Genomic DNA, 25314 nt, shown 5'->3' on the forward strand with positions numbered 1-25314 from the left:
CTATGCCTCACTGCCAGGAGGCTTCAAAAACTGATTTCCCTGCATGTTGCAGAGCTCTGTCCAATCTCCAGTCTACATTTCAGTCATTAGTTAGTTATTCTGTCCCTAATCCTGATTAAACATTCTCCCAGTCATTGCTGTATTGGCGTGGTTATGGAAAGCCTTCCTTTGGCTGGGTCAGGGAAGCTGCTGATCCTCTGCTGTTTCTCCATCCCAGCAGCTCTGCTTGTAACCCATCCCATCCACAAGCTGGTTTGTCCAGTGCTGGACCAGTCTGGATCTGGTTTCCAGTGATGCAGCAGGGCCTGCTGGAAGCACCATCTTCAGTTCTTCCTCACATCACACTTAACTCCTTCCATGGATCCCCCATATGCTTGTGCAGAGTTGGTCCTGGACATGTTTCTCACTCTCCTCCTCTCATTTCACAGAATCCCAGAATGGTTTTGGTTGGGAGGGACCTTAAACCCCATCCCATTCCACCCCTTGCCATGTGCATGGGCAGGGACACCTTTCCCTAGCCCAGGTTGCTCCAAGCCCCGTCCAACCTGGCCTTGGACACTTCCAGGGATGGGGCATCCACAGCTTCTCTGGGCAGCCTGGGCCAGGGCCTCCCCACCCTCACAGCCAAGAATTCCTTCCCAGTATCCCCTCTAACCCTGCCCTCTGGCAGTGGGAAGCCATTCCCCCTTGTCCTGTCACTCTGTGCCCTTGCAAAAAGTCCCTCTCCAGCATTCCTGTAGGTACTGAAAATGGGGGCATTTTTCTGGAAACCTTTGCTCTGTGATGCCTCATTAAAGCTCCTAAAGCACCACCAAAGGCAGCCTAGAAATACAAGGCATCATTTGGGGAGTAAAGAGGGGGCCAAGAGGCAGGACACAGGAAAGGAATGGGCTGGTCTCTACGTTAAGATTTTCCCCAGGGAGCTTTAAAGACAGGCACAAACAGCAGCTAAAAATACTCATCCCCTTTCACAGGAGCAAGGTGCCCCTTGGCTGGTTATTTTAACACTCCAGGAAATAGGGTCCCTGGTGGGACCCACACCTGCTGGAAGAGCCATAATGAAGTGTTTGTAGGGAGCATGACCTTGTCAAGAGGAAAATAGTTCTTTTCCAAGCTGTGAGGTTTTACATTTTGTTTGTTTAACATGAAAATAACTTATCTGACCTTACTTTTCACTGAGCTGGGAGTGCCAGGTTCTGCACAGCCAGAGAGGAACTCTGCAGACACCTCAAATTAAATAAAGAATACCTCTCTGTCACAGAGCAGGTCATTTATCCCTGTTTCCAGTGGTGGATTTGGATAAAACCAGGCTGCTGGCACCTCTGGCTGCCCTTCTTGCAGGTGCAGGAGCAGGTGGGTGAAAGCAGGGAAGCTGCCTTTGTTATCCTTTCCTGCAAAGCCACTCAGTCATACCTGATTTATCCATGTCTGTACAGGGAAATGGGAGGTTTCCCTAGGTCAGGGTCACACTAGGGATGCTCTTCCTAATTCAAAGTGTGTGGGAGCTTCATCCTCCTTCCTCACAAGCCTGTCTGCCTCCTCCATCCCCCATGAGGATGGTGATAGAAAATCACAGGATGGTTTGGGTTGAAGGGACCTTAAACCTCATCCATTCCACCCCCTGCCATGGGCAGGGACACCTTCCACTAGCCCAGGTTTCTCCAAGCTCCATCCAGCCTGGCCTTGAACACTTCCAAGGATGGGGCAGCCACAGCTTCTCTGGGCAAAATCTTCCAGACAGTTAAAAATCCCATTGCAGAAACATCGGGTGCACCAGGAAACGGAGTCCTTTGAGGAATCACCCAGAAAAATCCAAGTGTGGGGGCATTTTGCAAAGCTCAGTTTGATTTTCCTTGGCATGATGCACAGCATCCTTGCAGGGCTTGAGCATCCCTGATGGTACAGCCAGCATCATTCCAGCATCATTCCAGCATCATCCACAGCAAGCAGGCAGGATTGCTGCTTTCCTTCATCCCACAGGAAGGCATTTCCTGATCTTTTCAGGCAGCAAAAAAATATAGCAGGGGCCAAGCCAGTGTGGGGAGAGGAGTATTCCTCCTCCAGGAGGGCTTTGCTCCATGTGCAGGGAGCAGCTGCTCCTGGGGTGGGTGCTGAGCCAGCACAGAAATCCCACTTGCAAGGGTCACACTCACACAGAGACATCCCAGACTGGAGAATTTGGGGGAATTTGGTTTTTTTTCTGAATGTACAGGCTGTTGACTCCCAGAAGTATAATCAGGTGGAAGCTGAGAAAGCTACAGTCAGTAACAGCTTGAATATATTTTTGGAAAACGCTGCAGCTTCAGAGCGGAGAGACCTTGTAACTAATTGAAAAGTGAAAGGGAGAGCTGGATTTTATCTGTGCATTTGAAAAATGTATTAAACCCTGAGCTCCAGCATTAAAAAAAATAGGAAAGGGGTTTCATCACTTTTGCCCTCAAAAAGGGAACGTGGCACTTGCAGCACAGGCACTTTGCCCTCTCTGGTGTTTAATAACCAGGCTGGGTTTCAGGGCAAAAGAGATCATTTTAGCCCAAGAGCTGCCCATTTCCTTCTGTCCATTAAGAACATTAATTGCTGTTGAATGAACTCATTTGTCCAGCTCAGATCCGTGCTGGGAGCTACAGCAGAGCTGCTGCTGAGCCAGTGGGGGATGTCAGAACTGAGGCTGTTGGCTCTGCCTGGAAATACTCTGTGGTTTTCCATGAAAACCACACTCCTGCTCGAACCCCTTCTGCTGTTACTCATGCACAGTAGCACATCTAAACTAATTAATGCCCTCTGGCCCAGTGATTCCCCTAAAAGCCTGCAGAGTAGGCTGCAGCCTGCAGAAGCTCATCCAAGAAATCCTCCACTCCCTTGGCTTCCGCTGGCTGATGGGGGAAGGATGCCATGGGATGTTGGACACTTGCCTCTGGCAGGCTGTCATCTAGTGAGGCTGCAGAGGACCTTGGATGCTCCAAGCACTCCATAGGTGGTGAGGCCCTGGCACAGGTTGCCCAGAGAAGCTGTGGCTGCCCCATCCCTGGAAGTGTCCAAGGCCAGGTTAGACGAGGCTTGGAGCAACCTGGGCTAGTGGGAGGTGTCCCTGCCCATGGCAGGGGGTGGAACTGGGTGATCTTCCATGATCCTGGGATAGTGGCAGTGATAGTCACAGCATGATTCAGTGTGGCTAAAAGAAATTAAAAGCACTAAAGGAGGAGGAGTTGCTTGAATCCAGCGGAAGTTTGCAGGAGCAGAAGAAGAATTAAAAGGGGCTGGGAGAGGTCAGGGGTCAGTGGCTGCTCCCTGTTTCTGCCAGTACATCCCTGCTCCAGGTGGCTCTGGGACACAGAACCATAGAATCACAGAATTGTTTAGGTTGGAAAAGCCCTCAGAGACCACCCAGTCCAACCATTCCCCCAGCACAGACAAAGCCATCACTAACCCGTGTCCCCAAGTGTCACATTCACAAGGCTGTTAAATCCCTCTGGGGATGGGGCCTCCCCCACTGCCCTGGGCAGCCTCTGGGAGGTGAAGAACATTTTGCCTCCGTCCCAGACCCCCTTCTTGCCTGGATTTGTTCCCCCTTACAATTGCTGCCTCTTTCCTTGCTGTAAGAGGGCACTTGCACACCCGGTTGTTGCACCCAGAGGCACAGGGGACCTGCTCATCCTCCACCCAAAACCAGTGTCCAGACTGGTTGGAGGCTGGGTGGAGATCCAGGTGTGTCACCCCTTGGGTTCTTATGGCTGTTCCCCCCACACACTCAGAGGTAAAAAAGAACCTCTGGGGGGGAAACCCATCTCCCTAAGGGTATCCGTCTTTCCCACTGCAAAGGTTTACACCTCCTGGATTTCCATATTCCTGGGAGCTGAGCACACAGTGTGCTGTACCTGGGTAATGCCACACCTTGGCGTTTTGAAGTGTGATCCATTCCTGTTGGGAAAGGTGGGGAAGCTCTGTGCCCCTGTAACATGGATATATGGATGCTTTCAGCCCCATTGGAATCCTGACAGTGTGGACACGGACAGTGATGGCCAAGCCCAGGAACATTCCAAACTCCATCGGCAAGAAGCACGATCTGGTGTCTGCAGGGATTTAGGAGAAGAGAAGTGAGATCAGGGGAAACCCTGGCATGATCTGTGCGGTGACAGCCTGTCCTCTGCCCCCAGGTGGTGAGTGGGAAGGAGAGTGACAGCAAGAAGAAGGAGGACATGCTCAGCCAGCTCAGGGCGAGGCCTGAACACACACAGAACCTCTCTCTGGGCGAGTTCATCAAACGTAAGTGTGAGAATTCCCCCCTCCCACACGGACAGGGCTCCTGTGCCGGCACAGAGGATGAGCAGTGGGATGTGCCGTGGGCTGCAATGCCGGCAGGAAAGAGGGATATTCCTCCCTGTGCTCAGCCCACTTCCTTGGGAACCCCTCAAGATGCAACTTAGGCACACTGTTGGGTTCCCTGGAAGGGTCCAAGGCCAGGTTGGATGGGGCTTGGAGCAATCTGGCATAGTGGAGGGTGTCCCTGCCCATGGCAGAGGGGCTGGAACAAAATTACTTTTAAGGTCCCTTCCAGCTCAAACCCTTCAGTGAGTCTATGCTTTATGGCTCAGGTGGGCAGGAAACAGAGGCCAAAATCTCATCAGAGCCCAGATCCAGGCAGGAAAGAGGGGTGCAACATGTGAGCCTGGAGCAGAGCCATGGGAAGGGAAAGACCCCCTTCAGCTGGAGGGGTTTTGCAGCTTGGGTGCATCCAGCTGCCCTTGCTCGGTTCTCAGAGCACAGCAGGAATCACACCCACAGCAGCACTGGCAACTTTTCATCCTCAGAAAACCTCTCCAGACCCCCTCATAAAGGCTGGTGACAGTATCCAAGCCAGACTGACCTCCTGTCCCACTGAGGGTGGCTGGCACTGCCTGGAGACAGGGTCTGAGCAGCTCAAAGCAGAAGAGTGGTTAGAATCCAGTAATCCACTGCAATTAACTTGTTTAGGAGTGAGTGAGCTCTTTGTGCTGAAGAGCTTCAGCTGGGTTTTAGTCTGGGGAGGCAACTGCTAAAGGTTTGGTTGGGTGTTTTTTGAAGGAAATACTCTGCACTTTGGTAATTACTTATAAGAAGTGGCCTTCTGAAGTCAGTCCATGTCAGCTTCCTTCATATTTCCTGAATATTGTGCCTTTAATTTGTTGGAAATTGTCAGTGTTCTGAAGGTCAGTGCAGGGCAGACACAGCCAGATGAGCGTGGGCAGATTTTTCTTCTGCTGCTCTCTGGCCTAATGCTCAATTAGGGGAGTCAGGCAGGGGGTTATTCCCCCCCTGACCTTGGGGCACTGTCATTTAGAAAACCTGTGTTTCGGAAGCAATTGCATGGGAACAGATTTATAGTGCTCAGATGGGACTTTCACACTGACACTTTGCCTCTGAAACATGAATAAAAATGAGCTCCCTGCCACTGGGTGGAGAGAGAAGGAGATATCCCACCTCTGCTTGAGCTGCAGGTTTGGCTTGGGGCTTGTATCAGAGTTGCTGTGTCAGGGTTGTGCTAAAAACTCATTATTTCTGAGAATTTATCCCCTCAAACCCAGTTCTGAAAGAAACGAAGTGTCTATTTTCTGTCAAGAGAGCAATTTTGCTGAAATCACCGGGATCTCTGATACAAACCCCTTTTTTAGAGCCAGAAACTGGGTGGTGGGTAGTGTGTGTGATGCTGAGATGGGGACAATTCGGGTGAAGTCTAAAGATTTTTCCTTCCCATTTTGTCACTCTCCTGCTTGTTTTGTTTCTTCTCTCTATTTTTTTTTTTTAATTACAAACTAATTTATGAAAACAGCATTTGGAGATTTTCCATCCTGAATCACCTTGGAAGTGTCCAAGACCAGACTGGAGCAACCTGGGCCAGTGGAAGGTGTCCCTGCCCATGGCAGGGGGGTGGAATGGGATGATCTTTAAGGTCTCTTCCAACCCAAACCATTCCATGAAAAGGAAGCATTTTGCCACATGTCCTGTGGCACGTGGGGACAGGCAGAGAGCAAACAAACCAAGGATGGGTTAGAGCCAGGAGGTTCTTCAGGGTGTCTCTTTCTCTGGGCTTTGAGTCTCTCTGGAGCAAGGTGTGATGAGCAGTTTGCAAAGCCCTGGAAACTCTGCCTCAGGGACAGGAAGGGCTTTTCCATCCCCAGTCAGCAATAAGAGGATGGAGCTCTGGACAGGATAAATTTCCAAGCAAGGAGGTCGATTGCCCCAGAAGGGAGCAGGCTCTGCCTCCTGGAGTTCTCCAAACCTAGGAAAGCCAGAGCTCTGTGGGGAAAGGTGTGACACTGGCTTGCACCCTGCTCCTCACACTCACAAGGTGCTCCTTTTGCAGGCATTGGATCTGCTCACAGTAATGAAAAAACTAGGATTTAGCCAGCCTGGAGTAATTTCCATTGCTAATTTCCAGGGTTCTGTTGAAAACACCTGGGAGGACGTGCAGATTCTGTTGCACACACTGGGAATTAATCCATTAAAGGTGATCTTCAGAGCATTTAGAACACTGTGTTTGTGACTTGTTTGTTACTCTTATGGTCCCTACAGACAGTTTCAAAGACATTTTTTGATTATTATTGTACAGTTTCCACTTGCTTTTAATATCTGCTTAGCTTCCTCCCTGGAGCTGGGAGGGAGATCCAGTTAGTCATGAGGAGGTGATTGCAGAGGACAGAAATCTTCCTGTGACCTGCTCAGTGTTGTACTTTTTAGCTCTGATCTGGGGTGGCAGAGGGGGCATAGTTTGATTGAAAAGACCAAAAACTCTGGGGAAAAGAGCTTTTTGGTGGAAGATTCCCACCAACATCCAGAAAAAGCTGGATTAGCTTGCAGGAGGTCTCAGCTGAGGTTTCATATTTGCGATATGGCTGGAATATGCTTCAAAAATCAGGATTTTAGTGATACTTAGGAGAAAAACCACCTCCCCTCTTGGGTTCATGTTGGTCTAACAGCCCATTCCCTCTCCAGCTGCCTGCTGCCCTCCCAGCTCTCCAGTGGGTCAGTATTTTAGGGTCCTTGACCACGTCTTGCATGCTTGGACCCTCTCTAATGACCTGCTTTTGCTACTCCCCAACATTTTTGGCTGCTTGCCTGACCCTGAGAGCAGAGTGCTGAGCTGGAGAGGCAACACTCCCATGAACAGGAGCTTTGCCTGTGGATTTGGAGGACCCTGCTGCATCCACAGAGGGTCCTTTTGCTCTTCACATAACATTTAGGACAACTAAAATAAACACACAGCTTGGGGCACCTCCCAGAAGAGCACCAGATAGTTCTCCCAGAGCTGCTGTGCTGGAGCAGATAGAAAGATTGTCCCAGTTGTTTGGGAGCTGCTAAGAGTTAACACCATTAATTTATGGCAGGCCCTTTCATTAATCCTCCCTGTTAATTCCTTATCTCTGCTCCAGCATATTGGCTTTCCAAGACCTCATCTGGGAACCTCGTCATCTGTTTGTCTGGAAGTTGCCCTTTGCAAAGCCAGGCAGGGAGCACGGGGGGGAGGCAATGGCTCAGGGGGAGCAACAGCAGCAGAGAAAGTGGGTTTGGGGTGTCACAAAGGAGAAATCACTCCAGGATGGACAATTCCAGCCTCCCAGCTGGAGGATGTCAGCACTGGGCACCCTGATTCCCCTGGGGGTGTCTGTCTTTGCTAAGCAGGCTGAAGATCCCTCTTTCTCCAGGGTTCAGCCACAGGGGAATTTGCTGGAGTGTTTCTTGCCTGTAAACAAAGAAAAATTGCATTTTTTATTATTGAAACAAAAAGGACATTGAAATTGCAACCGCAGCAAACAAATAAATTAACTTTTAATGACTTCCCATCTCCTCTTGTGTTTGTGTTAGCAGAAGCCCTGCCAGAAAGCTCCAGGGAAAGGGCTGGAACGAGATGAGCTTTACAGTCCCTTCCCCCCCCCCGAGCCTTTCTGTGATTCTAGGATTAATATTCTGCTGTACCCCTGCTCTGTATGCAACAGCTTTGCCCTTCTCCTTTCAGGTTTTCCTCTGGTGCTGTTGAGGAACCTGCGTCACCCCGTTTACCTGCTGGTGGTGCTGGCTCAGGTCAACATCTCTGCCATGGTTGCTGGTTTAGCAACGTTCATGGGCAAGTTCCTGGAGAGACAGTTCTCCCTCACAGCATCCTTTGCCAACATGATCATTGGTAAGTGTTGCTGAGCATTCCTTAAAAAAATAATGTGGAAATTACAAAGAATTCCTCTGGAGCTGCTGGTCTCCTTCCGTGACCCACAGACAGACACGGCACAAGGTCCTTGCCTGTACACTTGCTCAGCTCCTATCTGCTTGCTTTCCTTCCTTTCCGCTGCAGCCTGAGCTTGCTGGGATATTTTAAGACCTGGAGAAATGTGTGTTATCTAAAGCTGTTCTCTGTAATCAAGGAGAGGAAAGGAAATCACTGCATCAAGGGAGCAGGGAAACATCAGATATGAATTCTGCGTGTTCTCTATCAGGGATTACTTCACATCCATCGTTGGGTTAACGAGCTGAGGTGTACAACAAATAAATCAGAAGGCAGTGAGCAGAGCAGGCTGGCAAAGCCCACCACCCTGGGCTTAACACAGGCAGGAAGGTTAAATGCTGAAGCAGTTGTGTCCTGCCCAGCTGAGCTGTCCCCAGCCTTGATTTACCCTCTCTGTATTTCACGGATGAACTTCCCTACTCTTTGTTCCCACCACTGAATCTTGCTTCGCCGCCTTCTGATAGATCAAAAAGCTTTCTGTAGTTGAAAATTCCTTCCTTGCAGGGTATTTATGGGCTGAAAGCAGCCTCCCCATTGGTTCTTCGCTGAATTAAAAGAGTTTGCACTTCTGGAGCTGAACTTTGGGCTCCCATTGTAAAAATGGGGTTTGCAGAACACCAAGTCTGTGGTGGAAACCTTCACAGTTTTACAAGGGTGACAATCCTGCACTGTGTGAAAATCAAACATTTTAGGTTTACTTTGTGTTTCCTCCTGTCTACACTGAAAAGTCACAGTTTCTGGGTGAAGCACAGCTTCCCACTGCTCCCTACATCCCTCATCCATGGGTACAAAAGGCAGCCAGTTTGCAGTGGGATCCTCCTGGGTTTGAAAAGCAGCTTTTTCATAGCATTATTCCAGCAGTCCCTGCAAAAACCTTGGTCCCTTCTGGATCACCTGTGCTGAAAAATAGAACTTCAACAGCAAATCTTCTGGGCCTTTGCTGTGTGAAGGGACTGAGATGGCTCAGAGCATGGAAAACAACATATGATGATAGGGCAAGGGGGAATGGCTTTAGATCAGATATTGGGAAGGAATTCTTGGCTGTGAGGGTGGTGAGGCCCTGGCACAGGTTGCCCAGAGAAGCTGTGGCTGCCCCATCCAAGACCAGGTTGGACAGGGCATGGAGCAACCTGGGCTAGTGGAAGGTGTCCCTGCCCATGGCAGGGGTTTGGAACAAGGTGATCTTTCAGGTCCCTCCCAACCCAAACCATTCTGTGACTCTGTGATTCCTTGACCTGCCTTTCCCCAGGTGCTGTGAACATCCCGGGGGCCATGGTGGGGATCGTGGTGGGCGGTGCCATCCTGAAGCGGTTCCAGATGTCCTTGAGGCAGTGCAGTGCCATGTGTGTCCTGGGCATGCTCCTGTGCCTGCTGGTGGCCTTCCCCCTCCTCTTCCTCGGTTGCCCCACGCAGAAGGTCGCGGGCGTCACCTACAGCGACAGGTACCAGGCATGGGCACGGGCAGGTCACTCCCAGGGCTGTGAGCACACCCCAGTCCAGGTGCATTCCTCGAGGGGGAGGTGTGAGTTAAGCAGAATGCCTAGAAATAGGTTTATTCCCTCAGGAGAAACATTTAATGGTGATAAAATAAGGCTAGGAATTATTATGGATAAACATTGAATCCGCTGCGTCCTCAGGTTTAGGGCAGAAAATATATTTTTAATTTATCCCGTGCGTGGGGTCATTTGAGCTTTATCTCCTTAAAATTAAAACTGTTTTAACATAAAGATGTTTAGGAGCAGAGTTATAAGAGTCCAGTTGGTGGGATTTCCTACTGAAGAGCAAGTGTAGTGTGGAACCTGAAGTAAACACATTTTTGGCACAAACAGCACAGGATTAAAATTCCATCTTGGAAAGCAGAACAAGTACGCACCTGTGAATAATTTGGGCAGGGGCCAGCCCTGGGATCACACCTTCAAAGCTGTGGCTGCTTCCCTGTGCAGCTACAACGTGGGCAGGAGCTTCTTGTCTTCTCTCAAGGCTTGATCCAAATTTCTGTGAATCCACATGTTCAGTGTCTTGCGGTTTTGGTGGAACCCGGTCCTGGCCCTCAGTGGGAAGCTCAGAACGTTGCAAGTACCCCAAACCCCCACGTTTGGGACCAAATATGAGGGAAGTGGGTGACTGCCTTGACCATTTGTGGTCAGGATGCTTTGCCCAGGCAGAGCAAAGCCTTGGGAGGTTACAGTGGAATTTCCCCACTCACGTATGGGGAAGGTTTGGTTGAGCAATCAAGGGGTTTTTTACTAATCTCAACGTACACGTGGTATATTTTCTATGCAAGATGCATATTAGTGATGCTCAATACCTTGCATTAATATTTTCTCCCTGCTGCAGCTCTGAATTTGGGCACCACGAGCTGGAGTGTAACCTGCAGTGCAACTGCCCCGAGAAGGCCTATAACCCCATCTGTGGCTCCAACTCCATCGAGTACACCTCGCCTTGCTCTGCTGGCTGCAGGGCTGTCAACATCCAGGAGGGCACCAACACAGTCCTGGTGAGTCATTCCCACCGTGCCTGTGGGATGGCTGAGGAGGGATGACCAAGGCACTGGCAATTAGTGGTGTTTGTTAGTGTTGGACAAGCTCTGTGTGATCCATGTGGAATGAGCAGGGAAGGTTGGGCAAAACAGCAAGGGGAAACCTCTGAGGCATCCAATATTTTAGGTGTCCTTCCACACTCACCTGAGACCCCCAAGGGCAGGTTTTGCTTCCCAAACCCTGGCTTCCTTCCTTGGGTGGACTTTTTCCCCGGAAGATGCAAAGACCTTCTGCTTTCCCCTCATCCCCAAATGGTCACCAGGAAGGTCGCCTTCCTGAGCTGTGTTTCCTGTGGTGGCACAGGAGGATGTGCAGGATGGGAAGGCCAAACAGAGCACCTTGCATGACCCCAAGTCTGTGGATGCCCCTTATACTGCTGTGATTTGCCCTCCCAAAACCAGGATCCCAATTTAGGCACCACATACCTGAAGTTCCCTGGAACTGGATGGAATCCATGTGCTTCCTCTTTTTTCTGGGGTTATGAAGGGAAAATATCCATACAGGAGGTGCCCACTGTCACATACCTCTGTGTCTTGCACCAGGTGTCACCCAAGCTGCTCTCCCAAGAGGATTTGCCTCAGGGAGCAGCTCTGAGTGCTTTGAATACCTTGAAAATCATTAACAATCCATATAGGATGAGTAGTTTCCCGCTGTGTTCTTGGCACAGGATATAATGTCAGCATGGGACTGTCTGGGCAGTTAGCAGCATTTTGTTAATTAACAGCTCTTCATTTTAATAACAATTATGTTTTCTGCCAGAGCTTAGTCCCAGATGTGTTTTTCTGCATCCCCGGGCCTGCCTTTTGTGCAGCAGATCCTTTTCAGCTGCTTTTTTCTTGCTCAAAGATGCCTCCAGCCCTTTGACATCCTGTTCTCCTCAGTATGTCCCACTCCTGCAACCATTATTCCTATAATTATGTGTAGCCACAGCTTACAGCAAAACCAGGGCTCCTCTGATGGTGCCAGGCCAACTCTACTTGGCAAAGCCACCATCAGCTCTTCCTTTCAGGTATTACCTGTTGAATGAAAGGAAAAAAGAGATTATTGCATTTATGGCATTGTTCCAGCACCTGTTTTGTTGGAAATTTTACACTTTTCTTACCATTTGCAGCCTCTCTGCCAGTGCAGGGACCCGTGGCACTCATTGCCTGCTGCTTTCCGTGTCCTAGGGTTTCCAGAAACCCTCCCAGCGTGCAGAAAAACCTACAGTTGTGTGCTCAGCTTTCCTGCATCCCTTCCAGAGGAGCCTTGCTTTGACTCCTTTTAGAGTTCTTGGACACTGAAAGCTCTTTGCATCAGCTGCTATCCCCAAATTCCATGGGCAGCAGCAGGAACCTCCAAATTTTACCCAAGAGCAGGACCTTGCAGTGACAACCCGTAGGTGCTTTGCTGTTTGGTTGGGTGCAGTGTGACCTGTTGAAGTGAGGTGGCCACATGGACTTCCCTGGGAAGCTCTCCCTGCTGGAATCTCCATTGCCACAGGGCTCTCCTGGGTTTCTGTGCCCCCTCAGCTCTCCCTGTCCACAGCCATGGGTGGGATCAGCTGCCAGCCAGGTCAGATCTGAGCTGGTCAGCACACATCCCTGAATTTAGAGTCCAGCGAGGTCCCAGCTGGGACTTGCTTTCTCTGAAGAAAACAATTTCTAAATGGTGCTTTGGTGATGTTTGACCCTGAAAAACCCTGGGCTGGCTGTGTGCCAGAAGCCACAGTCCTGGTTTTGAGGCTGCTCTTGGGTTGTTCTCCTCTCCCCAGGTAGTTTTTCCCAGCCCTGGTGTTGCATCAGCCTGGTGGCACTGCTGCCCAGACAGTGCATCTCCCAGGGACAGACCCCCCAGAGAGGCTTTGTGGTTTGTGCCCTCTGCTCAGAGGGTTTTGCAGCTGGGGTCATGCTCCCTGCTCTACAATCCTCTGGGGTTTGGAATGAAAGGGGCAGAGCCTTCATCCCCAGCCCTCTGTCTCCACTTGGCTTCGTGTGAGTCCCCTCAGTGTGGTGACCCTGATTCTCTGTAGAAGGTGGTGGTGACACAGATGGAGAGAGTTTTTATTTATCTGATTGCTTTTTTGTTCACTGCTTGGGCCCAAATTCGTCCCAGCTCTCACTTATCTGTGGGGGATCCTCTGCAGACCCACCTCTTCCTTCATGGCTGCAGAAGGAGCCCAAAGGATGAGTTTGGTTTAGTCCTTTTCGGGTGGCTGAAGAAGATAAATCCCAGTGTTCATTTCAAATATTGGATCCTCTTTGCTAGAGGTGGGAGGAGGGATTGTGTCCCTTTTCATCCTAACTCTCCCCCCACGCTCTCAGCCAGGAGCAGTTCCCTGTGGTCAACAAAGCCACTCTGCAGGCAGTGCTGTAGGAACAGGGTTTTGGGGGACCCTGAGCTGCTCCTGCCTCTGGGATCACCCTTCTGCAAACTGCCACCCCTTTGTAAAACTGTGCCCCTCTGGCAACCAAAAGATCATGCTCATTTTATTTAAAAGTCTCTTCCAAAAATGAAAAAAAAAAAAAAAAGAAGAGAACTGGAACTAAAAAATGGAGAAAAGGAAAAAAATCCTCATCCATCACCTCGAGGCATCTTCCCTTTGCTAAGGCTTTGCCAGTTATTTATGACCCTCTCTCAAAGGTGAGGTTTTATATTTTCCCCTTGTAAGAGTTTTCTGATTTAAGACTCCTCTGAGCCTGGGCTCTGGCTTTGGCTGCAGCTCTGCCCTGCACACAGTCTCTGGATGAAGGGTCTCCCAGCAGGACACAACCTGGGTACAGCTGACAGAGACCAGGCAACCTATGCCAGGGCCTCACCACCCTCACAGCAAAGAATTCCTTCCCAATATCCCACATAACCCTGCCCTCTGGCAGTGGGAAGCCATTCCCCCTTGTCCTGTCTTTCAATCACTTGTCCAGCTCTCCTGGAGCCCCTTTGGGCACTGGAAGAGAGGTGTCCCTGAGTGCTAATTACCACTAATTCATTACAGACACCGTCAGTATGGCAGCTGGCAGCTTTCCCTTCTACTTCAGATGAGCAGCCTCTGGCTTTTCTCTCCCCTTTCCAGAACTACACCGACTGCAGCTGCATCTCGGAAAACGGGAGTTTCGCCACTCCCGGGACCTGCGGCACCGGCTGCTCCCACCTCTTCCTGCCTTTCGTGGTCCTGTCCTGCCTGGCCGGGATCCTCGCCAGCACATCCCACACCCCATCCTTCATGCTCATCCTCAGGTGAGCAGCTGGGTCAGTCATGGGCTGGGTGCAGCCACAAAGGCCTCCAGAGGGGTTGGTTGGGGGTCCTTGGGTTGAGGAGGAAGGTTTTCTCCAGCTGAGGGTTAAACCAGCCCTGTGTTACACCTCGTGCCCGGTTCCTCCCGGTGCTTTGACATGGATTTTGCATGTGTTGGTGCCTCTGCTCCTGCCATCTGGCACTGCACGTGGATGTCCACCTTCCAGACCGGGAATGGGAGCAGGCTGGGCTTTGCTGGCAAGCCCTGGCGTGGCTGGGCAGGACAGAAACATCAGAAGTATCTCCAAGCTGAGACTTGCTTTTGAAGACCCTGAACTGGCAGAGTTCCTGCTGCTGTGACACCACAAAGGCTCTTCCAAGGTCTCCTTGGCCATTGCTGCTGAATCCTGCAGAATTAAGCAGCAAGTGGAGGCTTTGCCATGGAGCTGCGTGGCCAGTTGCTCCTGGAAGGCACCGTGGTGGGTGTCACACCCAAGCAGCACCTGATGGGTGTCACACCACGGCATCTCCACCCACCCATGGGGCCATGAGGCTCACAGGAACCCCACATTGCCCTCAGCAGCCCCATTCCTGGTCTCAGCACAGCCTTCAGAGCCAGCAGCCATCCTGTTCCTGCTCCCCACCCACGGCTGGTACCTCAGCAAGGAGATGCACCATTAACTCGGCATTGATTTAGCTCAGCAGTATTTTGGCTCGTTTTAATGCAGCTCTGTATTGAGTTAAGAAGTTTAATTACCTTCCTGTGCTTGGATACAGCCTCCCTTCCCAGGGCAGAGAGGCAATCAGGTCTCCAGCTTCCCACCCCCTTGGAAAGGTGCCTATGGGGCAGCAGCAACAGCCTAAACATGAGACCCAGACTAGTGGGGCTGGACCCCAGGATGGGCTGACCTGGGAATGTGCTGGAAGAGAGGGGAAAACCATGGAGGAATCCTTGTATTAATCTATAAATGATGTTTCCAAGCACATTTCTGTGGTTGAAACATTCCAAACAGTTGCTTTTTAGAGAAAACCTGCGGTTAAAAATCTGTTTTTACTTTGACTGCCGGAGCTGTGAGTGCTCCAGGCAGTCCAAGAGGAAAGGGGAGCTGAGTCCCCTGAGGGTGATGACCTGGATGTCATCTGCCACCCAGTCCTCTCCCATGTGTGACCAGCAGGAACCACAGCCTGGAATATTGATTCCAGAAAACTGGGGTACCACCAAAATAGACACTGAGGCTTCCCAGCCCAAAACCAGCCACTTCCTCAGCATGTAAATCCCTTGTTCAGTTACAAAAAGCATCCCTTGTGTTGCTTGTGTTTTACTCACAGGGATTCTTTAAATGAAAAGCAAAAATACTTAACCTGAGCTCCTCCCCATTTTTCAGGGAGGATTTTCAGGCCAAGGAAAAGCTGTGGTCAGTGTGTGGCCCTAATGAATGAAACCTCATCATCTTTGCTGACCTAAATGGGAACTCCCTGGGGTCCTTGGTGGCTGGGATGAAGGACAGCTTTTTGGGTGAGGTGCTGTGCCAGGGAGGGAAACGTCCACCTTTGTGAGATTGGCCAGAGGGCAAATTTTCCTTTTTGTTTTTCAGGAGCATCCAGCCTGAAGACAAATCCTTTGCTGTTGGGATACAGTTCATGCTGCTGAGAGTTTTAGGTAAATTAAAATGTGTTAAAAACCCATCCTGGAGAATAATGGCAGCTCTTGGAGGTCTGTAGGGATTTCATCCCTGATGCAGCAGACTAATCAAAGCCTGTCCTAAGCCAGAGAAAGATGCTGCATTGCAGGGTCTGGGGGGCTGCACATGGGGAGGGGACAAGGCACTTCCATGGGGGTAAATTACATAATTTAATAAGATAAAAGGAGGCTGGAAATACCTTTAGATTCAGAAGGTTGGCCCTTGGTTGTGGGTAGATATTGCTGGGTTTGCCTCCAGCACATCAGGGTGGCTCCAAACCTCGTCCTGTAATCCCACTAGTTATTTTTCCGATGGTGAAAATCCATGTTCACCTGGAGGCTCCCAGAACATGCCACAGCAGTGGTGGAAAGGGGCATAAATGCTCAGGGCATGAAGGAGCTGAGCACTGAGATAAGTTGCTCAGGGAGTTAGTGGAATCACAATCTCTGGGAGTGCTCCAGAGGTGCCTGGATATGGTTTAGGGGTGATTATGGTGGTGCTGTGTTGATGGTTGGACTTGAAGATCTTGAAGGTCTCATCCAGCCTTGATGATTCTGCGATTCCTGGGATGAGCAATGAGGAAGAAGAACTTCCATCTCCATGGGGAGCAAACGCACAGCCAGGCCTTGGCGTGTTGTGCGGGACCAGTGGCTTCATGGGCCACAGCAAAGGCCATCCCAAGGCTCTTCCCAGCCCTTTAGCACACGGGGAAGCCACCAGGCTTGGGTGTGTGCCAGCAGAGCAGCTTCCTTGGCATAACCAAGCCCCCTGTGCCTCCAGCGTGGATGCCGGGGCCCATCCTGTACGGCAGCGCCATCGACACCACCTGCATCCTGTGGGAGAAGAGGTGTGACAGGAAGGCAGCCTGCAGATACTATGACAACACCCTCTTCAGGCAAAGGTAGGGCTGACCCAGCAGTAGGAGGGCCGAGGGGGCAGAGGGAAACCCAGGGGGAACGTGGCACCCACCTCTGACATGGGATAAATTGCTGGTGAACAACAGGGGCACTCACAACCCCCTGGGCCAGGAAAACCCCCAGCAGTGGCCAGGAATGGTTTGGAAAACCACTGGCACAGGCCCAAACCCCGCCAAGGACTGTGCAAACTTGCTGCTGTAGCCCACAGAGGTCCAGTTCCAGGAGAACCCCTGCAATCCTTCACTGGAACAACCTCCCTGGGGACACAGTAGAGTCCTCATCACTGGAGGCTTTCAGGATGAGAGTGGACAAAGCTCTAGACCATCTCCCCCAGGCTCCCTTTCCCATGGAAGGTTGGACCACATGGGTTTTTGAGGTCCCTCCCAACCTGAGCTGTTGTGTGATGCTGTGGTAGACAGACAGAAGCAGCCTGTCCTGATGTCTTCTCCATGGGGGAAATGCAGCAGAGGGGATGACCCCAGCCCCAAACCTGCCTGTAAGGTGCTGCAGGGGGCCTGGGGACATTGAGTATTGGTGCCCTGGGGTTCATCTTCCAATAAAACACCCCAACTCGACACCAAATGCAGCCTGTGCATGGTGAGGAGGGTGGGAAGGAGCTCTAGGTGATGATATCCCATCCCCATGGCAGGTTCATCATTGAATGACTCTCTGACCAGTAGCTGTGTCAAGTCCTTTCCACCCTCCAGCCCAGGGCAGTGCCCTGGCCACCCTGATTTGTTGTGTTCCCACACCACAGGTACCTGGGTCTCCAGTTTTTCTTTGAGGTGGGAGCCTTCCTGTGCTTTGTGGCCGTGTACGTGATCCTCAGGAAGCAGGAGAGGGAAGCCGGCGAGGCAGCGGAGACAAAGGCAGACCCAGAGAAGGAGAAGCTGGCAGGGAAGTCCACAAAGACCCCGGAATCCAAAGTGTGACACCAAGAAGGTGACTCGTGATCTGTGTCCGGGGAGGTGAAGCCACCTGTGGGTGAAGCCGCCCACCCCTGAACTGTGAAGGGTGGATGGTGATGGACCATGGGGCTGCTTTCCTGATCTTCTGGGTGGGAGTAACTCCTCCTGCACTGCCCTGGGAGTCCATCCACACGTTGTTCTGCCTCTTCCACCTCGGTGGTGCAACTTGTTCCTTCACAAGGATTATTCCACTCACAGTAACCTTTGGATGCTGCAGCCTTCAGGATTTATGTCCTCCAAAGCATTTGTTCCTGCTGACAGTCTCGGTGATGCCAGCACTGAACATTAACCACACAGCTGAAGAATTTTGTGTGTGGGGGGAGGGGTTTTTTAGCAATAAATCATTTTTAAGAAATGGTTTTGTACTGAACCCATAGATCTCCGTGAGTGATGGTCTGTCCTTGCCCCCGGAATGTCACCTGTGCTTATTGCCTTTCCTCTCGGGGTGTTAGATGGTCTCTCTTCCTTGGAGGCTTCATCCAGCTCCACCTGACATTGCTGGGATTTTTGTCACTGGCTGTGGACCTTTCCAAGGACCAGCCTACACATCTGCTGAAGCTTTGGTGGTGAGGGGCAGGGAGGAGGATCCTGGGGAGTGGGGGACATCAAAAGGAACTGGAGAAACTTCAATACCTGCAGGCTTGGGGCACTTTGCCAGCAGGGCCATATTTTGCAATAATAATAATAACAACAACTCTTATTTTTGAGTTATCAGTACTTATTTTCTGATTCTCAGTGCTTCTCACAGGAGGTTACTAAAACACCTGAGTGTTCAGGCTCCTTCCTAGTTTGCAGCTTGACAAAGACAGGACTTTTCCCAGGGATGCAGTATCACAGAGGGAGGTTGAAGCCATCCCTGTCCAGACTGGGCAGAGCTCTGAGTTGAGCACAAAGCCCATCAGCCTTGTGCTCCTTGAAGGGGTTTCTGTCTGTGATTATGGGGTAGAAGTTGAGTCTGGGGTTATTTTGGTGCAGCTGCCTCTATTTTCTGCATTTATCCCATCCTGGGGCTCCTTTCCTCTCAAGCCCAGGTTGTGTTGCTGCTCTCCTACCACCAGTTTGCAACCACAGACCACGGGGGAACTTGTCATTTTTGACTCCAGAATGGAATTTAGTAGAGAAGACAAAACCTCTAAGTTCAACCCAAATATGCAGAAGAGAAACACACAGTGGAGAAAACTCACTAACTCCTCCCACCCTGGCAAATAGTCCCCTGGTGAGGGCTGGGGTGTGCAGAGAAGAGCTGTGGGGGAGGATGGGAAAGCCTGTAAGTGACTGGTTTAGATATTTCTAAATATTTACCAGGCTCTTAGCCCAGCCATTTTGAGAGACCAAATATCACAGTGCAGACTGAGAGATTAATTTGAATTTTTTAGGGTCTTGGGGGTTTTTCCCCCCTATTTTTGTGCAGTGCTTCGTGTTCATGGAGATGGTTGAGAGAGTCTACAGCCCTGTTCACAGGTATCAACTCAGAACTGACTTCTGGCTCAGAGAAGGTACTAGAAGGCAGACAGTTGTGTGAGTGGATGTGGGTGGACCCACTCAAAGAAAGACAAGTAGCATATGCTGGCCATGACACCCCAGATCTGGGGGAGTTTTGCACTGTTTTCAGTTTTCAAGGCAGCATCTGTTGCTGAACCAGACAGGAGTGGAATAAGAATGAGGTTCTTCGGACCTGGGTAGGGAAGAGACAGTTCAGGATGCTCTCCAGGGTCACTCCAGCTCTTGGCAGCCCAGGAATTTGTGGCATCCTTGCTGCATCCTGTGGAGAAGAAGGTTCTTTCCTGGCTCTGCACAAGCCCTCGGCTCGCAGGCGGTTTCCTGCCTTGCTCTGCACAATCCCAAGTCACTCCAAGGTACTTTCCAAACCACAACAAATAAATAACAACACACTTTGTTTTGCATGGAGTGAAAAGTCAGGAGCTGCCACGTGCTTTGCCAGGAATCTGCCACAGATTTGCTTCTTGGCCCAGAGAAGCTGTGGCTGCCCCACCCCTGGAAGTGTCCAAGGCCAGGATGGATGGGGCTTGGAGCAACCTGGGCTAGTGGAAGGTGTCCCTGCCCGTGGCAGGAAGGTGGGACTGGATGATCTTTCACTCCCAGAAAGGCCTGTTCTCCCTGCTGGGCTTGGGGCTCCACTTCCATTTTCCACTTGGAAAACTCCTATCCCATCACATGAAGGTTTTTTGCCCAGGCAATGCACAAGGTGGCACAGCCTGAATTCTTCCTTTCCTGGTTACCCCTCCAGCAGAGGAGAGATCCCTGTGGATAAACATCCAAGGTAATTGCAAACAGCGTGTCTTAGCTTTGTGGTGGGCCTGTTATTATGCCTTTGGTCTGGTACTTTCCATCAATTTGGGCTGGAGTTTCTATCAAGAGAAATAAACCCACTTTTCCCCCTTCCCCTCCTCTGTGCTCTTTGAGAAGGCTGTTGAAAGGAACTGACTTGGCAGAGAAGATTAAAAGGAGGCAGTTTGGAAAGGCTGAGAGGAGGATAAAACTCAGGGAATATGAAAAGGTTGTCAGCACCCAGGGAGCAGGAGGAGGAGTGTTTGATGGGGAGCAAGTGGCAGGCAGGTAGGAGGGTTGCAAAGAGAAGGAAGCAAAGGAAGGCATTGCAGCAGCAAAAGCCACCCTGTTCTGTTCTCCAGGTTTTCCCCAGGGGAGATACTCCCCTGGAGGCAGCTTAAAATAGAATGTACAGAGCACTTCAGGACATACCTCAGCAGCCATACGTTTCTTGGGGAGATTAACAGGGGTGAATCCAGCTGGACCAGAACTCCATGGACTTCTGGAACTGAAGCACTGGATGTTTTCATGCAGCACTTTGTGGTACCAGGAGGTCACAGACCTGAAGGTGCTGGTGAGAACTGCACAGGGAGAAGAGGAGGAATTAAAACAAAGCGTTCACAGAGCCCAGAGCTGCTTTATAGCTGATCATGATGCTCATTGCTCTGGAAAAAAGAGCAAAGCTGAAGCTTTTAAATAACCTGCAATCCTCCTGTGGTGTATTTAGCTCAGCTCCATCTCTTCCTGGAGTGTCCCTGGGCCACTGCTCCACTGCAACCAAACCCAGAGGGTTTCTCCTGCTGTTGCAAGAGCAGGTTTTTCACCAGAGGGGATGGTCCCGGTCCCATGTGGATTTGGTGACTGTTCACAGAGTGCCAACAACATGTGTATCAAAACTCTGAGCATGTTTCCATTCAGATTCACTCAAACTGCCTCTGGCAACCTGAAATCTGTTCCCAGATTTCTCTGTTGAAGAGACACAGTTTGTAGCAAAAAGACAAAGAATTGCTGTGCCTGGAACTGTGGATAAAATCCAGTCCCCAGGCTGGGGAAGAGGAAGGCAAGTAATCCAAATACCTTTATATAAAAGGCAGAAATGCTTAGTTTAGGAAAATCTGGGAAGTTCCCACCAGGACACTGGAAAGATGAGCCAAGGAATCACTGAGCTGCTGCCAATTAACCCCACAATTCCCAGAAGCTGGGAGTTTCTGGAGGATCTTAGGGAAAACAGAAATCAGGCAGATCCAGACCCATTGAGCACTGGAAAGATGCTGAAGAAGTTCCTAATCCATCACCTGGATTATGATGTCATGAATTGTCACGGGGAGAACACATCAAACATCTGATTTCTCCTTTGGGCAGGTTCGTGGCCCACCTGGGGAAGCTGTGCTACCTCTTGACTGAGGGAAGGATTTTGACCCCACCTTATTCTCATAACCTCATAATTCTCAGACACATGGAATTATGCAGAGAGGAGGGAAAAAAAAAGGGAGAAAGAACAGGCTTAATTAGAAAGCTTCACTTCCAGGGGTTTCAGGTAGTTTGCTGCCTACTCAAAAGGATTTCTCCAGAAGAATCTCACTAGGATCTGTCCTGTCTCTAGTGCTAATCAATATTTTAATTAATTACTTGGGTGATGAGAGAAGCAGGAGCTAATAAAATTAGTGCTGTGGATGGCAGGGTTGGAATTCAAATAATTCCCAGCAGACTGGGAGAAATGGCCTGAAATGGATAATACTGGGATTTAACACCCAGAGCAAAACAGGAAGGAGGGCTGGAGTGCAAAATCTGCCCTGTGAGAAAGGGGATGCGGCAGCCAGTTCATCCAAAGGCAGAGGGAAGATCAGTTGTTTTTAAGGGGGAAAAACGTAATTTGGGGAAAAGATGGAGGGACAGGAACAAACTTCCCTTCAACAAGGAGCCTGAGCGAGCTGCAGTGCCCTGGATCCAGTGGTGGAAGGGTTTAGGCAGGAGTTTTAAGCTCATATGATCCCTTCAAATTAACTTGGCATTCACCAGAATTCACTTGCTGTCCTGTGAGGAGAAGATACAACCCCTTGCACTCTGAGGCATAAAAATTATCTCCCCCTGTTGCTAAATAGAATATGTTTTCCTTCTTATTGCAGAGTGTATCTCCCCCAGCTGAGCTCACTCGAAGGTCCAAGCAAACAGAGCAGAATAAATCAGGAATTATCTGCTGTGTTTGGAGACAGGTTGAGTAATGATTGCTCATGAAATATGAAATTCATCTTCGGGGCTTAATGCACTCGCTCCGAAGTTGTGCAGGAGCTTGTTGTGGAAGGTTCTGAAATGATTGTGGCGAGGGAACAACATCCTTTATCCCAAGGATCTGATAAGAGCTGACACTGCATCATTGAGCATATTCCCAGCTTCATCCTAATCTGCTACTTTCAGGGTGCTGAAGGACAGGAGTGTTTTCAGACAGAGCTGATAAAACGCTGCCGGAACATTTTAATCCCTCACTTTTCCAGTTAAAATGTCATTTGCTAAAGAGACCAGAACCCCGGATGGTTCCAAGTTGTGCACACTGGGATAACTTTCTGACCAAACTTCAGGAAGAAAAAACAACATTCCCAGACTAAACTTGCTATTGAATCCTCATAGTTGCTCTTAAAAAAAGTTTTCCCTTTCCACTCTCCCCATCTCCTGTTTCTCCCAGTGCTGTGACCTAAATACACACTGGCCACTCTGTGTATCCAAAGTGTGCTCAGGAAGTTTTGGGGACTCTGTACTCGTCTTTCTTTACCCCCCAGTTTCTGATTTCTTTCTGCAGGAGTGCTCTGGAACAAAGGCTGGGCACAAATAAAATAGAGATATTCCAAAATCCTTGCAAACAGGTCACTGAGGGAGAATGAGGGTCTGGCCAGGCTGAGCTCTGGTAGGAGAGGCCAAGAGGAGGTACCATCTCATGCCCCTCATCCTGATGTCCCCTGGGAAAACAGGATGGATCCATGTCCATCCCCAGGGAAAGGAGATGCAGCAGCTTTACTTGTTTCACAAAAAAATCACAGACACTCCCAAAAAGAGCCAAAATAAGCAAGATTTGAAGGAAAAAGACACCTGGCACAGACCCCTTTCCAAAAAATAGTTGTTATTGCCGTTGAAAAGGAATCTGAGACAGATGGAATGGCACAGACATTTTGGAATCATTGCATAATTCCTCAGGTGATCCTGAGCAGCCTTGGTGCTGGCAGGGGGAATGGGTGAAATCCAGGGGCAAAAGACTGAAACTCAGCTGGACTAAAAGAAATATCACCTTCTTTTCCGAAAAGGTCTCACACTGAGTCTTGTTGCACTGCTCTCCCACCCCTGGAGCAGAAAGGGGCACAGCCCTCCTGACTGTCCCCTCCAGCAGGGATGTGACACATCCAGATGTCCCAGGGCTGAGCTGGGGCTCCTCCTGGCCTGAGGATGTTTGAGCACACAAGAGTTGCCTTGTGAACCGTGTTGAGGTTTCTCTTGGACCCTGGCGATTTGACAGGCAAACCCAGAGGAAATTACAGCTTTCCAGTTTCCAGGAAATTGGGGGGGAAAAGCTGTGATTAGCAGCTGGAATGTTGTTCCCTGAAAGCCCAGCTGCGAAGTTTCCTGCGTTCCTCATTCCTCGGGGGAGCAGCTGCAGGAGATGTTCTGGGAACAGAGGATGCAGGAGTGAGGGGTATCCAAAAAAAAAGCCAGGAGTGTGTGGCAGCTCAAGCAGGGATCTGCTGCAGGGACATGCTGCAAGGCAGTGACATCTCCCAGCAGGGTGATGCCCAATGTCCTGTGTTGTCTCCACCATCCCATTCCCACCCTCTGGACCTGCCCCTATGGACTCTCACCCACCCATTTTCCTGAGGTTGGGAGACATTGCAAGTGGAGGCTGTGTGCAGAAATACAGGGATATGAAACCCTCCAGCAAAGATTCATCCTCCTTTTAGCTTGGAGTCTCCTCATGTACCATGGGAAGGGCAGGGGACACTTCTCAGAAAGCTCTTGGGTGCCTCTTGGCTTTGCAAAAACACCTCAGCTGGAGAACTGAGTGACAGTTTGGGGCTGCTGGAGACAGGGATGTTGCTCTTGGGGGCACTTGCTCCCTGTGATCCAGCCCTCTGTGCCTCATTCCCCTCAGATTTGTTCAGACACAGCAATAAAAAGGGAATTCAAAGTCCTGAAGCCAGGAATAAATCGTGACATGGGTGACACTTGTAATTGAGAGCTTCTTAATTGCTGTGGTTGATTAAAGAGAGCTGCTGGCTTTGTGCATAAAAGGCAGAGACTCCAGAAACCCAGGGAAGGAAGAAAAGAGGATAAGAAGATGGTGGGAACAGAAAAAAGCAAGATCAAGGAGAAGAAAGACTTGGGAGAAATCTTGTTCAAGTACCAGAGATAAGGGAGACAGAAATAGAACAGTGGTTTCACTTGTGACTACATCCATGTTTATTCCTGCCCTTTTGGGGCAGAAATACAGGGATTTGTGCTCTCCTAGAGTGAAATGCAGCAGCTATTTAACACCACAAAGTACCAAAGATAAAGGTAGCATATCAAAAAGAACTAAAACCAACCGGGAAATTGCTTTTTTTTGTTGTTGAAATGACACCCCGGGGAAATAGGAAAAGTTTTCATTAGAACTTTGATGGTTGCACTGCCAAGAGGTTTGTGCTCCAAAAAGCCATGAGCCTGCACCCCTGTGAGTCCCAGGTGTGCCTCCTGCTTCTTCAGCTCCAGCCTGAAGGACTCCATCCCAGGTCAAGGAGACATCCCTGTGCCATGACAGGTGGTGCCTGCCCTTCTGGGATGGGGGTGGGATCTCCTACCCTAAGACACCTCCAGGGATATTCCTGATGGGGAATGGGGGATCCAAGTGGTCCTCAGGGTGATGATGAGCATAGAGAAGGAAAAAGAAGGGGAGGAATGGGGAAAGATTCCCTTGTTGGAGGGTATGAGGAAATCCATGTTGTTCACTCCCATCTCAGTGTGGTGCTCTGTGCCATCGCTGGTGGGCAGAGAACCCAAGAGATGAAGGGAGGGGGTTCCAGCCATTCCCCACCACCCTTTGGTGAAGATTTGGGGGCAGGAAATCCCCTGCCATGATCCCAGGGATGTCCTTCCCACTGTGCTGGGATACCTGGGAGAAGGCACAGCTCTTGTTCCTGCTGCCTTGGGATGATCTTTGTCTCGGTTGCTGTGAAATGGGACATCCTTTGTGGCCAGCTTTAAGAAGAGCGTGGTCACCACAGGATATGTGAACCCTCCTCGGACTTTACTTTCTTCTTTTCCATCATTTTCTTTATTTCCAAGTGAATACTCAGAGGAGGAGCCTGGCTATGGTGGTCACAGTTGGATGAGTGTGGATAAGAATGGCTCAAGGCTGCAAGATTAAGCTTAGTTTAGGTAAATCCTCCATCCTTTACAGACTTTTTGCAGTTCAGATGCCTTTTTTCTTTGTATGAACG

General features: G+C 50.1%; 1 protein-coding gene across 3 annotated transcripts in view; it reads left to right on the forward strand.

Annotated features, from left to right (window-relative positions):
* The window catches only part of SLCO2B1 (solute carrier organic anion transporter family member 2B1), a 41523-nt gene extending 23578 nt beyond the window's left edge, over window positions 1-17945 (forward strand). For 2 of the 3 annotated variants that reach the window (XM_027699828.1, XM_027699827.1), the window contains 8 exons: window positions 4155-4263; window positions 7991-8155; window positions 9501-9693; window positions 10589-10748; window positions 13841-14004; window positions 15598-15662; window positions 16465-16585; window positions 17359-17533. In XM_027699828.1, coding sequence (XP_027555629.1) covers window positions 4155-4263; window positions 7991-8155; window positions 9501-9693; window positions 10589-10748; window positions 13841-14004; window positions 15598-15662; window positions 16465-16585; window positions 17359-17533 — 1152 coding nt within the window. Of the gene's footprint in view, window positions 1-4154; window positions 4264-7990; window positions 8156-9500; window positions 9694-10588; window positions 10749-13840; window positions 14005-15597; window positions 15663-16464; window positions 16586-17358 lie in introns of all 3 variants that reach the window. The other variant, XM_027699826.1, reaches the window with a different exon arrangement.
* Window positions 17946-25314: the final 7369 nt, after the last annotated feature.

Source organism: Neopelma chrysocephalum, unplaced genomic scaffold (assembly GCF_003984885.1).
Source record: "Neopelma chrysocephalum unplaced genomic scaffold, ASM398488v2 Primary Assembly neopelma1_141, whole genome shotgun sequence".
NCBI classification, from domain to species: Eukaryota; Metazoa; Chordata; class Aves; order Passeriformes; family Pipridae; genus Neopelma; species Neopelma chrysocephalum.